We start from the raw sequence: 15,735 nt of genomic DNA, 5'->3' as shown, positions 1-15,735 counted from the left end.
CCTTCTTTAAATTGTTATTAATTCTAGATATTTATTAACTTTATAACGAACTTATTAGCTTATAAGGGCAACCTATATTACTTAATAATTATTATAAACCGCCTCTTAAAATAAGTTTTCTTAAAAGCAATATACTTTATAACTGCGAAGGACTATATATAATGCTTTATTACTTTATAATAGCGCTATTATAAGTTCCCTATATTTATTATTAGCAACCAAGGCTCTAATTAAACAAGGGCGTTTTAAGCTTCTCTATGCGCTTAGGTAAATATAAAACGCTTTTTATTTATAATATACTACCTTAAAACAAATAATAGCATAAAATAAATAAATTAAGAAGTGCAAAAGTATTTATATAATGTTATTACCTTCCTATAAAATGATTAAGCTAACCACCTCTTAGCTTGCTAAATAATGCTAAATAATAAGGATTTAATAATAACTAGTTAAAGCCTAAATTAGCTAGTAAATAAGTTTAATATATAAGCAATCCTAGGCCCCTTAAATATAACAATATTTGCAGCCAATCCTAAGGGCTGGGCAGCTACATTCTTAAACCATCTTTAAATTAAAATAAATATTGCTTAGGCCGCTATTATTTTTATTTAGCAATAATAAAAGCAAGTAGCTAATAAACGCCGTTAAATAATGAAAAGGTTCCACGTTAATAATTAAGTATGGCTATCCCTAAGACACTTTTAAACTACTTAATTAATAAAGAAGCTTAATTAGCTATATTAAAAACATATTATAATAAACATCTTTATGCCCTAAATAATTATCCTAAATATATTAAGCTAGGTTTATCCTATTTTTAATATTAATTAAGTTAAGCATATTATAAAAAATTTACTGCCTACTTAAATATTTATAAATACTTAATTAAGTGCTATGCTAATTTTAAATAAAGTAAATAAGGGCTAAGATAAGAAGTACCTTATAAAGAAAATTCTAGTAATTAAGAATGCGCTAAGGTATTTATAAAATGATTTCCTTAAAAAGCAGGTTTATATTAAATAGAAAGGCTAAAATATATTAATATAAAAACTCCTTAGGAACTTATAAGGATTAATAGCTCTTAACTTATTTAAGGCATAATAAGGGAATGTTATTATTTATAAGGGATTGCTTATTTAGGGTAATTATAAGGCAAGCTTATGCTAAGCTTAATAGGCTTATTTAAAAATAAAGTGCAAGGTAATGAAAGTTATAGATAAGGATAAGATAAAAATAAGTAGTTTATTTTTATTATATTATTTAGCTAAAAAGGTAGCTTTACCTATATAAGCTTTAAATGGATTAAATAAAGCAAGGTAATAATAAGATTTAAATTTATAACCTTGCTTGCAAATAAGCGCTCTTAATTAACTAAAACTTATTATGCACTTATTTTAAGTTTAGCTAGCTCCCTCCCTTAGCATAACTTAAATTATAATAATGCATATCTTTATATATTAATAATTTATATAAAACCTAATGCAATACTTTAACTAAGTTATTTAAGAAATAAGAAATTTATAATCCCTTTAAAATTTCTTTGCTTATTACTTTATTTAAGTAAGTATAATATATATTATTTTATTAAGGCGTTTTTAAGATAGCGTTAAAATAAGGGTAAGTTGCATATATAATAATGGGAATTAAATCTATATTATTATTAACAAGGCATAACGCTCCTTATTACTTAAACTTACTATATATATAACTAAGGCCCGTTTAGCAATAGCAATAATAACAATGCTTACGCTTTTTAAAAAGGGATAGCTTATGCTTATTTAAGTTAGGACTTAAGGTATGGTTGCGGCAATAAAACCCGCTTAAACCCAATTAAGCATCTTAGCAAAGATATATAAAGAAGCCAAGGCAGCCTAGGCTAAATATAAGATATAAGGAATAAAAAACTAAGTAAGTAATAACTTAAATAATCTTAAGCATTATAGCAAACTCTTAATAATAATAATTCTTAAAATAATTAAGGCATTCTTATTTTTATTATTAATATAAGCTAAACTTATATAAGGGGCAAACCTTATTTTAAAATTTATTATAATGCATTTAACCTTTTATATACTGCCTTAAAGTATGTTAAAAGCATTAGCCATGCCTTAAATAACCTATTAAAGCTAGCTGCTTATTATAAGTACATTAAGGTTGCAATATATAATAATATTATTATAAATAAAAATTAAGAGCTTTATTATATTAAGTATACCTTAAGGAGTGCAAGAAGCTAAAGTAATATAATTATTATTAATAAGGTTAATAATAAAGGCTAATTCATATACATAAGTAGCTAATATAAGGGCGGGCATAATTAGCAGGGGCTCCTACTAAGCTAGGGCAAGCAAATAATTAAATACATACATAATAGCATTAAAGGGGGCTATAAACTTAGCAGCATTGCCCTTAATTATATTAAGTTTACCTTTACGCCAAGGCATATATAAAATATATTTATAATTAACATAATACATACTTAAAAAAGCATAAAAAGCATTATATAATGCAATTAATTTAGTAAACTTTTGTTTATATTAATAGCAGGAGTTATAATAACGGTAGCAATTAATGCATAAATCTTTATAAGCATTATAAATATACTTAAGGAAGATATTGGTATTAGCTAAAACTTAAATACAGCCCTTATATAAAAACTTCTTAATAACGAAAAGCTGCTAGTTATTATTATTATTATTGCTTAAGATAAAGTAATTGCTAATAACGCAATAACCCTTTAAGCCCTAGTTATTATTATTAAAAGGATAAGGCAAGTTTCCTTTAGCACCAATAATAACAATACCCTAGCCATTATAATTTTCATTAAATCCATTAATAAATATTATCTTATTAATATTAAAATCATAATAAGGTTAACGTGTTTATATTATAAGCATAAATTAGGCATAAACTAAGTGTAATAAAAATGTTATTAAATATAGGTTAAACGCATTATAAGGCAAGTAAGTTAGCATAACGAAGAACTATATAGGTATTGTTATTAATGGTATAGGGGGGGCGTTATTAATTAAAGGGTTAAGTTTATAATATAAGCAGCAAGGAACTATAAGGGTATTGCTAATTAGCAGAAATATTTCTGCTAAGGTTATTAAAATTACGTATTAAGTATAAGTTAAGAGGAAGATAGGGCAATAATGGGAGTAATTTATTTAATTAATAATAATGGTTAGGGTAAGGCAAGGTAATGTAAATATATAATAATAATAAGTAATTAATACTATAGCTATATAATAAAGTTATTAAAGAAAGGTTGCAATATTTTATAATTATAATATAAGAGAAACTTAAGCATAAAATAATTATATTATAGCATAAATTAAGATTAAAGAATTAATAGCTTATAATTATTATAATAAGTAAATAGCAATGGGCTAAGCATATAGTTAATATATATTATATTTAGCGCATATTATAATATAATGCTAACTTAATGCAATATAATGCCGCAGGGTGCATAAACGCCAATAAAGCAAGGTTGGGATATGCAGCCTACATTTTCTTAATTAAGCATAAATAGGCCTTAGCATAGTTAATATATATAACTTGTGCATAACTGCAATATATTAATAAAGGATTGCATATATGGTAAATGCGCAATTAGCATAAGATTATAAGAGCCCTGGGTTTAATCCTTACTATGCGTAATATAAGAGCAGGAAGGGAGCTATATAATGGGCTTAGGTTATTGCTTAAGCCGTAATGCATATCTATGCCAAACCCATATTATACCCAACCCTTTTATATAACAAAGCATATACTTAAAAGATAAATCTAGAGTTGGGCCCTTTTAAAGCTTAATTTACTTCTTAAATATTGCAATTTATAACTCCTTTTAAGTACCTTTTAACAAACGCTTAAGGCCAACTCATAACATAAGGATTAATTTATTTAGTTTAATAATATTATTAATAGCTTTTATAGTTATTTATAAGATAATATCATTATTTATGCTATTATATAGTTTAGTATATAGGATTTTATATGCTTATTTAAAAGCTTAATAATATTTCTTAACTTTCTTAATAAACTAATATGCCTTTATGGGAACTTATTTATATTTAATTCCTATTATTTATGCCTTTAAATGAAATTTTAAAGATGCAAAGTTTATTTTTATATTATATTTAATGATATTTAGTAGTTCTTGGTATATATTAATTTAAAGCATTTATAATATCTGCCATGTAATCTTTATAAATATAAATTTTAAGAATTTCGCTTTTTAAAAAGCAATAACTTAATTTATAATATGGAGAACTAAATATTTACTTAAATATATTACGTTAACTAAGATTTTATAATTAAATTTATAATTATTATATAATATAAACTTAAAATGCTTAAGTATAGGTTTATTTATTTAATAATAATAATATATCTTCTTAATTTTTACTATTGCTTATTTATTAATATTTAAATTATTAACTTTTTTAAGCATTTAGCATAGTTAATTTATTAATAAGTATTTAAAGCAATAATAAAGTTTCCTTATTTCTATCTTTAAGAAGAAATACATAGCATTAATAATTTAATTTAGGAAAAACCATAAGTAACTCCATTTTCTAAGTATTAATATAATAATTACATTATTAAAGGAAACCATTTTATTTATAATATTATTATAATATACTTAAAGCCTATTTATATTTGCTAAGCAAAGTAAAAATAGGGTTTATGCTTAAATAATATAAAAATTAATATAATTAATTAAAGTAGAAACTTTTATTATGCTAAGCAAATTAATAATTATCCTATTATTAAATTTAACTTTAGCTTTTTTTATAGCAATTATATTAATTTAATACTTTAAGTTTTCTTATTATAATGCAAGAAATTACTTATATTTAGCTATAAATATTAATAATGCTTTAATATTTAATAAGATTCCTTAAAAATAAGTTTAATTATATTTATTCTTTAAGATAAATTAGCTAGCTATAATAATTATTTTTATTTAAAAGATATTATTTCCCATAATTTAATGCATAAACATTTTATTAATCAAGAAATTAATATTTATATAATAAACCTCTTTATTAAGTCCTACCTTTATAATATAAGCATTATTATTATAATCATTATCTTAATCTTATTTATTTTTATATTTATAAAATTTATCTTTATTATTTATCTTATATCCCTTAAATTTATTTAAAAAAGTATTAAAGTTATTATTATAATCTTTATATTTATATTATATTAAATAACTTCTTCTTATTAAACATTACTTATTAGCTAAATATTTAATTAATTAACATCCTTCCTTCTTATAAATATAATATCTTTTCTTTTAAAGTTATCCTTTTCCTCCTTCTTTATAAGCATTATTACTTTAAGCTTTATAGCTAATGCCATAAGATTTTAGCTACCTAAAGCTTAAATAATTTAAGTTTAATTAGCTAAACCTTTAATTTCCTTAAAATACCTAAAACTATAACCATTATCCTCCTCTTAGCTTTTAATCATTATACTTATAATTAATATAATATTAATTTAAAACTTTATTTATAATGTAAATTATAATTACGTAACTAAATTATATTTTTACTATAAATCTTAAGTTTAAAAATAACTCTTTATATAATTAAGCTAATTTAAAAAGAGCTATTTTTAGCTTAGGAACTCCTTTATAAGCTTTAATTACCATTATTCTTAAATTATCCTTCTTAACATAATCTTAACCTAATGCTTATTAATAAAGTTACAGCTTATTAAGCATTAAATATAAAACCTTATGCAAGTTTTTATTTAAGTTTTATGCTTTTATTTTTATAAATATTATTATTATTTAATTTATATAATAATATTAATAATTAAGATTTATATTAAAATATATCTTAATTTTAAGGTACGTTATTATAAATATATTAATTTAATTTATAAAATAAAAATAATAAGCCTTAGCTTAATCTTTAAGCATTTAAAGAAAAACTATATAAAATTAACTTAGCTAAATTTTAATATAATAATAAATATTAAAAAATATCTTTATTTTATTATTTAGCAAATTATATAAATCCTTAATATACTTATAAAAGTTATTAAAGGTTTTTATAAATTATATTAACTTTACTAAATTTAAGCATTTATTAAAAATATATTATAAGGAAAGAGTTTTATATAGGTTATACTTTTTATTTAATAAAGGCATTTTTAAGGCAGCCTAAAGTTATGCTAAGTATAATATATATCTTTAATATAAGCTTTATCTTTATCTTTTTATTAATAATAATAAGCCTTGCTAGCTATATTAGTTTTTAATAAATTATATTACTAAGTTTAGATTTTGTGATTATATACCTAAAGCTAGCGGTAGTAATAAAAGTTATTTTAAGGACTATCCTCTTAGCAATTATTATTATTTAAAGCCTACCTATAATGCTTATAAGGGTTATGCTTATAATTATTATTTTTAAAGTTAAGTATAATATTTATTTATGCTTAATTTTAAGGCTAATAAGGCATTATAAAGCTTATTATTAATTTATTTTAATCTTTCCTTAGCTTAAGCTATAGCAACTAATTATAATACTATAAGTTAATTATTATATCTTATATAAATACCTTATATTTAAAGGAAGACTTTTAAATATTATTAGCAAGGATTTAGCAATACTTTAAATATTACCTATATTTACATTATATAATTCTTATAATAAGCAATAAAAAGGTCGTTATTATAAAGATTTTATTGCATATAGCTTGCTAAAATACTTGCTAAGTAGGTAATTAAGTATTTTATTAATGCTTCCTATATAAAGGCCGTAAACCATAATTCCAAGTTAATATATTTATAATAGGCTAAATTAATTAAAGTTTAAGTAAGCATCTTATTAACTATATATCCTTTAATAAGAGTTAATAGCTTTTTAGCATTATTAGCTATTCTTATAAATTTTTATAGTAAATATTATAAAGAGTAAGATTAATAAAATAAAGAAATATTAATGAAATAAGTAATATTTTAAGAGTAAGTTAATAATAATAATTTAATAATAAGTAAGTTATAGTTATTAAAAGGAAAAAGTTATTAATTCCTTTAAGCCTTAAAAGCTAAGGCTTTTTTTTATTATTAAGTCCTTTTATATTAGCCGGAAGCATAATATATAACTTGCGCTTACTTATAATATAGCATTACATTAGCTTTAATAATTATAATAATTATAAGCTTTATTTATTTAATAATTATAATAATTGTAAGCTTTATTTATTTAGTAAAACGGAGCTTTATTAAGTTTTATTAGGTTTTAAAGAAAAGTTAAAGATAAGTTTATAATAAGTTTATTTTTAATAAAGTTTTATATATAATAAACGCATATCTTTTAAATATTAATAAATATATATATAAATATTATAAGGAATGCTACTTAGTTTATTTAATTTTCGTAATATTTGCTTAGGGAGTTTAATAATATAAGGAGGCTTAAAAAAGCAGTTATTGCTATATAGCGCTTATTAATAAGGAGGATATAATTTTTAGGTTAGGGAAATCTTTATAGGGTTGCCTCTTTTACCTTATTAATTTATAATACCTATAATTACTAATTAGTATTGGTAGGTTTCTTATATGTACGATAATTATATGGGAAGCAATTGTATATTAGTGTTGTTCTGTCTAAGTTCTGAGAGGCTACGTGCCCCGGAGGGGATAACTAAAGTAGCCTTCCAAGTATGAGGGTCGTACTTGCCAACAGTAATAGCTCTCTGGATGGTTGGAAGAGATGGGACCCTTGAATAGAGTCAAGATCTGGAAGGGGAAAATATCAAAGAACTTCTCAAAGAGCCGTACTTCGGTGTTCCCAGTGACATGTTATCGTGCACGCTGTTGTGCAAGCAAGCATCAGACTGACGTAAATGTCATGAAGCAATACGTGAAACAAAATTCTCTTTACTCCCAATGGTCTCGTAGAAGGAAGGCAAAAGATACCACGGTTGCTGAAAGGGGCTTTTGTGGCTTATCTTCGGATGTGGAGTGAAATTAAGATCCCACTGCCAAGCGTGTGGACTTTGGAGATTCTGGAAACCACGAGCGTACATGCAGATCGTACATGCAGATGAGATCGCCACCTGTTCGAGTATGAAGCAGTCCATACGAAACTGTTTGTTTCCCAATGCGCCTTCAATACGATCCCATCGCAGAAAACCCATCCCCACATACTGACAGACCCAAAAGATCCAGCATTGACGTTCAAAACGCTTCACATGTTGGCTTTAAAGGCGATCAAGGCACAAAACAACAAGAGAAACACCAAGCCAAAACAGAAAGCGGGTGTAGACAACACCGAGTGTATTAACGCTCCATGCCCAGTTTCCTGTCCTATGCCCGACAACAAAACATCCTCAGGGCGAGATTCCTACGCCTCCACCAAAATTGACTGGGCGACTAGAAAGCATGGGGCATGTCAACGGAAATTTTCTGGTACGTAGCCTGCTCAGTTGACCCAGCCCACGAGCCGCTGCGCGACGTCGCTAACATAGGCCGGGTTTCCGGCCCCGTTCGGAGCAGTGCTGAGATCCGAGGCGATTACGCTGCCCGAGTTGTACTCGCGCATGGCCGGGTAGATTGTCTGCTCCGAGTTCTGGTTCCCCCAGTTTCCGAGGTTGAGCTTGAAGTGCTGGGTGCCGCAGTCGACCATGTAGGTGATTTCGGCCTGTAATTGTATTATGTCTGTTAGTCAGGAGAATCCTGAGGTGAGCTGGATGGAGTGATTTGAGGAGAAGGACCAGGAGGAAGGACCAGCGGGAAGGGGTAGGGTGAGTGGGTTGTCCTTGTTACCTGAGCGAGGTTCTTCTGGCCGTCATAGCCATGGCAGCTGCTTGCCTGCATTAGGCCGCCGGTGGGCACACCGTCCGCGTCAAATGTTGTCACCGCGCCAACACCACCATGGCTCTCCTCCATCATCATTCCGAGCAGCACGCGACGGTCAATGCCGTAGGTCTTGCCGACGCTGGTGATGGCGACGCGGATGCGGTCCACTGGAACAAGTTATGTCAGCGGCTTTCGTTTGACTTGTCTTGGGGTCCACGTGAGTTGTTTGAAGGCCAAACAAGTCTCTTGGACGATCAAAGACCGCAGTGTCCAATTTCAAGCCGGCCTTATGAAGACCAAACGATCTCCCAGGTATGGGTTTGGATGCCAATGTGGGCTAGGAACTGCAATGAGACTTGACCCACCATCTTGCTGGGTGCTCCCAGAGGCGAACATGGACGGCGTGTTTGCATTGAACTGTTCCAGGACAATACGAGTCAGTAATCCCATTCAGTTCTCCAGAGGACGTGTGGCAGGCTTTTCGCCCAGACAGGGAATGAGCTGTGTGAAGAAGTGTTTTAATGTCTGAAGGAACCCACCATGGTGTCGAAGGCGATCCATTTGTTCATGGCCGGGAAGCTTGACCAAGGGCCAGAGTACAGCTTCTTGGCTGGAGGGATCTCGTCGGCCAGGTTCTTTGGCGGAGCGAATTGCACGCCCTCTGCTTTCGCTGAAGCGGTGGGAGCCGCAAGGGCGACGATAGGGCAATAAGCCAGGACTGCGAGGATAATGTGCATGACAAACATCGCGATGGTAGAAAAGTGGCATATCAGTATGTGAATCGATGTGAAGAGTTGGGCCAGTTACTCTCTACCGGTCTTGGGAAAACTCGGTTGTTGTTGAGGTGCTGGTGAAGGCTGTCGGGTGGGTAATGGGAGCTTGGGGTTTGGGGAAGTTGAAAGTTCCTCGACCTTCAGTATCTAGATGCCTCAATTCAATATTGACCGCTCTATGAATCTGTCACGCTTAACTTGCGAAGTGATTCATCGTAGATAAGTGAGCCACTACCAGAGTTAGCATTCTCTCATGATGACTTGACTGAGGCTTGCCACCGTTGGAAACGAAATTCCAAACGATCAAGTATATCTTCTAGTGTTTTAACGGGGACAGAATCCATGCTGAGACCCATCATTCCAGCCAACATCGTTGTCTGGAGGTAATTGTTCTTGAACTGAAATAATTGTGTTCATCGTGAGTGAGAGTACATCAGAACACTCCTGATTTGCGTGAGCAAACATTCCACTTCGCCATTCAGATCCTTGAACGACACGCTTAGAGAAATGCACTTGCTTCGAATTAATCTATAAATTTACATATAAGTGTTTTTCAAGCTCGCTGTCAATACTGAGAGTAAATTATGAGAATTGCTGAGTGAAACTGACAGTTGACTTGTATCCAATGGTAGTGGTTGCTCACTTAACTCGTCTGGTTTTGAAAACGGTCCTGCTTTTGAGCTTGATAACGGGACCTTGGAGCAATTTCTTCTCTGGAATGAGACATGAGTTATTGGAGGGCAGTCCCCCACGATACCAAAGCACTTCTTTGATGGCATCTGGGTGGATAGAATTGTTTCTGTAAATGCACGTATGATGCCATGCCAGAATTGGAGATTGACGGCATATATCTCGAAGCTGCGCTGCTGCAGGCGAGCAGTGAATTCATCCACTGGCACTGAAGCTCCTGGCTACACGTTCAGGTAGAAGCAGAGCGGTCCGGGGTACGTGTAGATATGGAAACGCCCCTAGTGTTAGACTCAATTGGTTGGGCTTGGTGTGTGTTGCTATGCGGTAGAAGGTGAGACAAATAAGCGAAGAAATGAGTTGACAAGGAGACATGAGGTTCTATTGTGCACCAGGGTTCTCAAGCACAATGCTTATTAGGTTTCACAGTACTGTGTTCCTCTCTGCACACTTGTACTCAAATCTGCACTTGAGCTTTAGTTCATGACACATGTGTATATGTCAGATTAAAATAATCAACCACAATCTTTGGGCCAATGTCACCAGAGAAGTAACACGCACACGAGACCGAATCATATTGTAAGCATGTTTGGAATTTTGCTTGCCGTGCTCTATTCTCATGTGGATTCCGAAAGCTCAAACTTCCAAGTTGTGTGAGTGCAATTGTTTCAGGAAGTGATGAATGTTCGTGTTGACAAATAACACATGGAGATCTCATGCGACTCGCATCCAAGGCCGAATTCGCTCTGCATCAAAAGAGGCCACTCCAACGCTGACCTGACAAGGCTTCGTTATATTCTGTTAGAGCCCTGTGACTTCTGCCTTGCTCCCACGAGTCTGGTATCAGTAAGGCCATGGTACAAAATTTCAATGCGTCAAGTTGAAATTGCCTCAGAATTCAACGATGCTGAGGTGATATGGGGTTTCTGATCGTGTTGGACTCAGAAGTTTGATTTACCAATGTTGATTTCACGATGGCGAATTCAACACTACCTCTGTACCACGTAAAGGCTTGTGCTTAGGAAAGGAGGCACACCAAAGACCAATGACAATGTTGCCAAGGCGGGCGTGCCCGTCATGGCTGCCGGTCCGCAGCCCGCCATGAGTGCCGCTGAGGACGTGCGGATGCATGCAGGGGAAGCAGGTTTTCAGCGAATGGATGTCCAGAACAGGAAATGATACGCAGTGGCTAGCCTCACAACTTGTCAGTCACCCAACGCGCCAGCAAGCCAGCAGAGCGACACCGCTGAGGCCTCCCGGATCATGAGACTGCTCTAGATCGACCTCGTTGCTGGGCTCCCGCTGCCTGACGTGTGAGGTGATCGAGGCGGGCTGGGTATTGGTTGGTTGTGCAGAGCCGGCGTGGTCGTGACGAGAGATCATCAGCACCGGGGGATCGACTCTTCGCATGGATGGGCTCAAGCACATTTTGATTACTATAACAGCAAATGACAGCCGGTGCCCAGGCTGCCAGGCAGTCTAGAGTAGAGTACGTAGTGCAGCAGAGGGAGCGAAATATCCGCGAAGCCACGAAGTAACGTCAGTATTTCGGCAGGTTATGCCTATTCGCGGATCACCAGAGTACTGTTGCAATGTCGTCTCTTGCCTCGCATGTCGTTGAAAGAAGTTTGTGGCTGGTGCAGCGGGCTGCAGCTGAGTGAGGAGGACCCGCAGAAAGCCGGGAGCGGTTGCAGTTTCAGGAGGGGCCCAATCAATCACAGCAGAAAGCTCCGAAGGCCCACCGGTTTGTTCTGGGCTGGTGTGGGCGTGGGGATCTGCGACATGGCGCCACACTTCCATCTCTCATCTTGGAGGGGCGCGTCGCGACCCAAGCTATGATCTCACCGGGCAACCGTCAAGGCAGGCCAGGTCCCAGGTCGAGCTTGGGGCTGGAACAAGTGAAGATGAAAAGTGACAGGGATGGAAGGGTGACGAGGTGAGTACTGTAATTAGTCCAGCTGCTGTGCCGACTAGGCCCCTCGGAAATTGCTGCCCTGGTCGATGATTTGAAGATGGGCTGACGAAGAGCTGCCACGAGGACACGGCAGATCTGGACGAGTACCCAATTGTGGCTCCTGAGCCAACTGTCCCGACCGGGGTGCGGGCCATGACGTACCACAGGGGGCAGAATCTTGGAACTGGACGCAGGTCTCACAGCATCAAACAGCGGGCATGGTGAGATGATAGGTAACCAGTACTCATCCGAATAGCTTCATGGCCATGCGCCCAGCGGTTGCAACGGTTACGTGGGTACCTGGGACCCATCTCCCATCTCGAACCGACCCCCTGGCAAATAAGGGGCCGGCGCACACGTCTGGACCATTTTACTTGGATGTGACTGTGACTGGTCCAGACTGGCTTGCAGCCTGTTGGGAGCAGCAAAGCGTGCGACTCGGCGTGACTTGGGAGTAGCACCACAGGCCAGCCAGTGTTGGATGATAAATAGCCTGGCTATTCTTTGCGGTACCTTCCTGTGCAGTTTCCCCTCCTCCTCCCCTCGCAGCCTTTCCCAACTTCCACAGCGACGATACTGCTTAGCAGGACTGAACCAATTTATACCCATCCTTCACTGCCGACAAGCCCGTCACCATGATCCTCACCGATCTTGTCTCTATGATATTCCGCCTAGCGGAGGTACGCTTCACCTTGGCACCACCCAAGCCGCACCCTGATATGCTTGCTGACTCCCTCTGTAGCTGGTCTTCGCGGCCATCGTCGCTGGTATAACCGGGGAACCACCTCCACGCCAGCCGAGGACAGTCGTCTTGGACACTGGGTCGCTTCATCTACGCTGAGGTCGTCGCGGGCATCTCCATCCTGCTGTCCCTCCTCTGGCTGCTCCCATTCTCCGGCAGCTTCATCCACTGGCCTGTCGACCTCATCATCTCGGCCGCCTGGTTCGCCGTCTTCGGTCTCCTGGTGGACTGGCTCGGCGGCAGCTGCGGCAACACCTTCGACTGGAGCGGCCTTGGCTTCCGCGGCAACGACTGCGGCTCCTGGAAGGCCGACGAGGCCTTCGCGTTCCTATCTGCCATCTGCTGGCTTGTCTCGGCCGTGCTTGGCATCTGGTGGACGCGCCGCCGCACTGCAAGCGGCACCGAGGCTACCACCCGGAGGAGGCGTTGGTACCGCTCGCGCGCGCGCGTCTAAGGTGGAGGCCTGACTGTGTTACGGTTTGACATCATGGACGACAATTGTTGTTCATCTGTCGGCCTGATGCGTAGACCTGTACTGTATGTGGATGCGAGTGGCTTCATACCGCATCCCACGGGCTGGCTCGGAGTTTTGCCTCCATTAAGGGAAGGCTACTTGCCCGAATCCTTAATTGGGGTGCAATGCTGCAACTTCCTGGACCTGGTGCTCTCCCTGATGCTCTTTCGTTTACACTGCGGAGGTCTGGCAGCTTATTCTGGAGTGGCTGGGGATGAGATTCGGAAGAGATGATACCACAAGCACGATGTAAAGATTGATACCCTTGCTTGATACCACCTTAATAATAGCAAAGCAATTAATTTAACAAGTAACTGCTAGAGAAAGCGCTGAGTTTGAAATTCAAGATACTTTTCCTCTAGCTCCTATCTGCTACAAAGTAAGACGGTCTGAAGAGCCCAGTCAACTACTTCCCAAGTGATGCCTGGGTCCCATGTTCCGCAGGCACAAGACACGAGGCACACGCAACTGCCCAACGCACAACCAAGTACACAAAGTTTTTGGAAGAGTGCAGTCACTAGGCACCTGTTGTCGACTTCAAGTCGGAAGCCATAACGAACACAATCCCCCAATCCCTACCCAATTCACTGAGGCTGCCGCCGTTTGAGCACCGATTCAATAGACGCGTTTACGATCCCCATAAATCACCACAATGTCGTTCCTCTCCTTCCTTGGCTCTTTACTCCCGACACGCTTTTTCGCTGACAACATTAAGACCGCCCAGACCGACGAGATCGACGAGGACGTCGCCACCATGGAGCAGTCCGAAAAGTTCCCTCTCTTTCCCAGGCTGCCCGCCGAGCTGCGCCACATGATCATCAACGAAGCGCTCTACGAGCACGAGGAGGAGACACATCGCGTCGCGCTCTTCGATCCACTGACCTGCCGCATCTCCCCTACCAAGGAGCTCGCTTCCATGGCCTCCCCTCTTCTGTTCGTCAATACCGAGTTCCGCAGCATCGCGCTCAAGGTCTACACCAAGGTCGACGTCTTCGACCTCGGCGCCCCAACGGAAGACCAGTACGGCCATGAGAGTGACTGGTACATGGTGCCAATGAATCGTGAATACTTGCTCTACTCTCACGCTGTTTGCGAACAGATGGAGGAGGAGCTAGAGGATCAGAGCGTGCAGAAGGTGAGATCAGCCCCACGAAAGCAGTCCCGCTCTTCTCCTAGCCTCTGTGGCTTCACTTCCGATTTCTAACTGGTTGTACACAGGGCTGCCTGTACATCAACCCCAAGAAGGACACATTCATCACCGGTAGTGTCCCACGGCAGGTCGCGCTCACGACTACCTTCCGCTCCCAGCCCGGCGAACCTGACCAACCTTGGAAGATACCACGGGACTTCGTGACAGAGCAGCTCGAGGAGGACACCTGCGCCAAGATCACCACGGTGCGGGAGCTCGAGTGGGACCTCGACGACAGGTGCCTCGGCTGCGGCACGTGCCTGCTCTGTGGGCGCATCAGCCGCCCGTGCTGCACGGAGGACTTCTTCGATGAGAGGGGATCAGGGTGGAGGCCTTTCCACAGTGAAGATTTCTTCACCGGCGTCGAGTCCTTCGGCTTCTACCTGTTGACCGCAGGGGACGACATGCAGCAGTTCCTTCACAGTCTGACCATCATGAGTGGCAAGGACTGTTTGGAGGAGGAATGGGACAAGAACTACCTGGAATTTGATCTCGGACGGCTTCGGGAGTAAACAATCTCAGGGATTCAGATGGCTTTGGGCCCGCGACTGTTGACCAAGACACATATCAGTGTTTGCTATCGCCGATTGGCTAGGCCATAGTCTGCGTAGTGTTCAATCAATTATCGCTTCGCGGCTTCGTCATTATACTCCTCAGCTTTAACCATCAGCGTCAGGACGGCATTCAAGTGCTCAAAAGACTGTGAGAAGCCAATGTTCGTTTCAAGTCTTGGAAATCTCTTGACAAGTCAGAAGACGAGTCAAGGTGGTCCACGTGTTGCCGAAACTTTATCCATGACTGTGAGGATGTCGCTACTAAAGGTAAAATGGCAAATTTTGGGTACCCTTGCTCTCATTCAACAACCCACACGCTGAGAGTAAGAGCTGCATTCAAGGAGTAGCCGGCCGCCCCGCCACCTATGCAAGCTAGAAAGGCAGAGAATCGAGCCAATGTGATACAAGCATTCGATCCTTGACTTGGAAACCCTCTCAAATAGTGGCAAGCTGTTATTCACCCGGCGCTGAATATAGTGCGCACCTTTTGAG

At 37.4% G+C, this 15,735-nt stretch overlaps 3 protein-coding genes across 3 annotated transcripts; 2 read left to right on the top strand and 1 right to left on the bottom strand.

Moving 5' to 3' along the window:
* Positions 1-8,453: 8,453 nt before the first annotated feature.
* INS49_012773 (uncharacterized protein) lies at positions 8,454-9,576 on the bottom strand (the record flags this gene model as incomplete). The annotated part of the gene is made up of 4 exons (XM_043173475.1): positions 8,454-8,672; positions 8,798-8,997; positions 9,196-9,247; positions 9,370-9,576. The coding sequence occupies 4 exons, from the start codon at positions 9,574-9,576 to the stop codon at positions 8,454-8,456; spliced, it is 678 nt and encodes a 225-aa protein (XP_043022772.1).
* A 3,303-nt stretch (positions 9,577-12,879) lies between these two features.
* Positions 12,880-13,440, top strand: INS49_012772 (uncharacterized protein; the record flags this gene model as incomplete). Its single annotated transcript, XM_043173474.1, has 3 exons — positions 12,880-12,924; positions 12,987-13,004; positions 13,051-13,440. 3 exons carry the CDS (start codon positions 12,880-12,882, stop codon positions 13,438-13,440), a joined length of 453 nt encoding a protein of 150 aa, XP_043022771.1.
* Positions 13,441-14,152: 712 nt separating this feature from the next.
* On the top strand, positions 14,153-15,201 carry INS49_012771 (uncharacterized protein; the record flags this gene model as incomplete). The annotated part of the gene is made up of 2 exons (XM_043173473.1): positions 14,153-14,635; positions 14,719-15,201. The coding sequence occupies 2 exons, from the start codon at positions 14,153-14,155 to the stop codon at positions 15,199-15,201; spliced, it is 966 nt and encodes a 321-aa protein (XP_043022770.1).
* Between the last annotated feature and the right edge of the window lie 534 nt (positions 15,202-15,735).

This window comes from Diaporthe citri (assembly GCF_014595645.1).
Source record: "Diaporthe citri strain NFHF-8-4 chromosome Unknown scaffold_6, whole genome shotgun sequence".
Lineage (NCBI taxonomy): Eukaryota > Fungi > Ascomycota > Sordariomycetes > Diaporthales > Diaporthaceae > Diaporthe > Diaporthe citri.
Note: the sequence above shows the minus strand (reverse complement) of the source record. Positions and strands in the feature narration are given on the sequence as shown.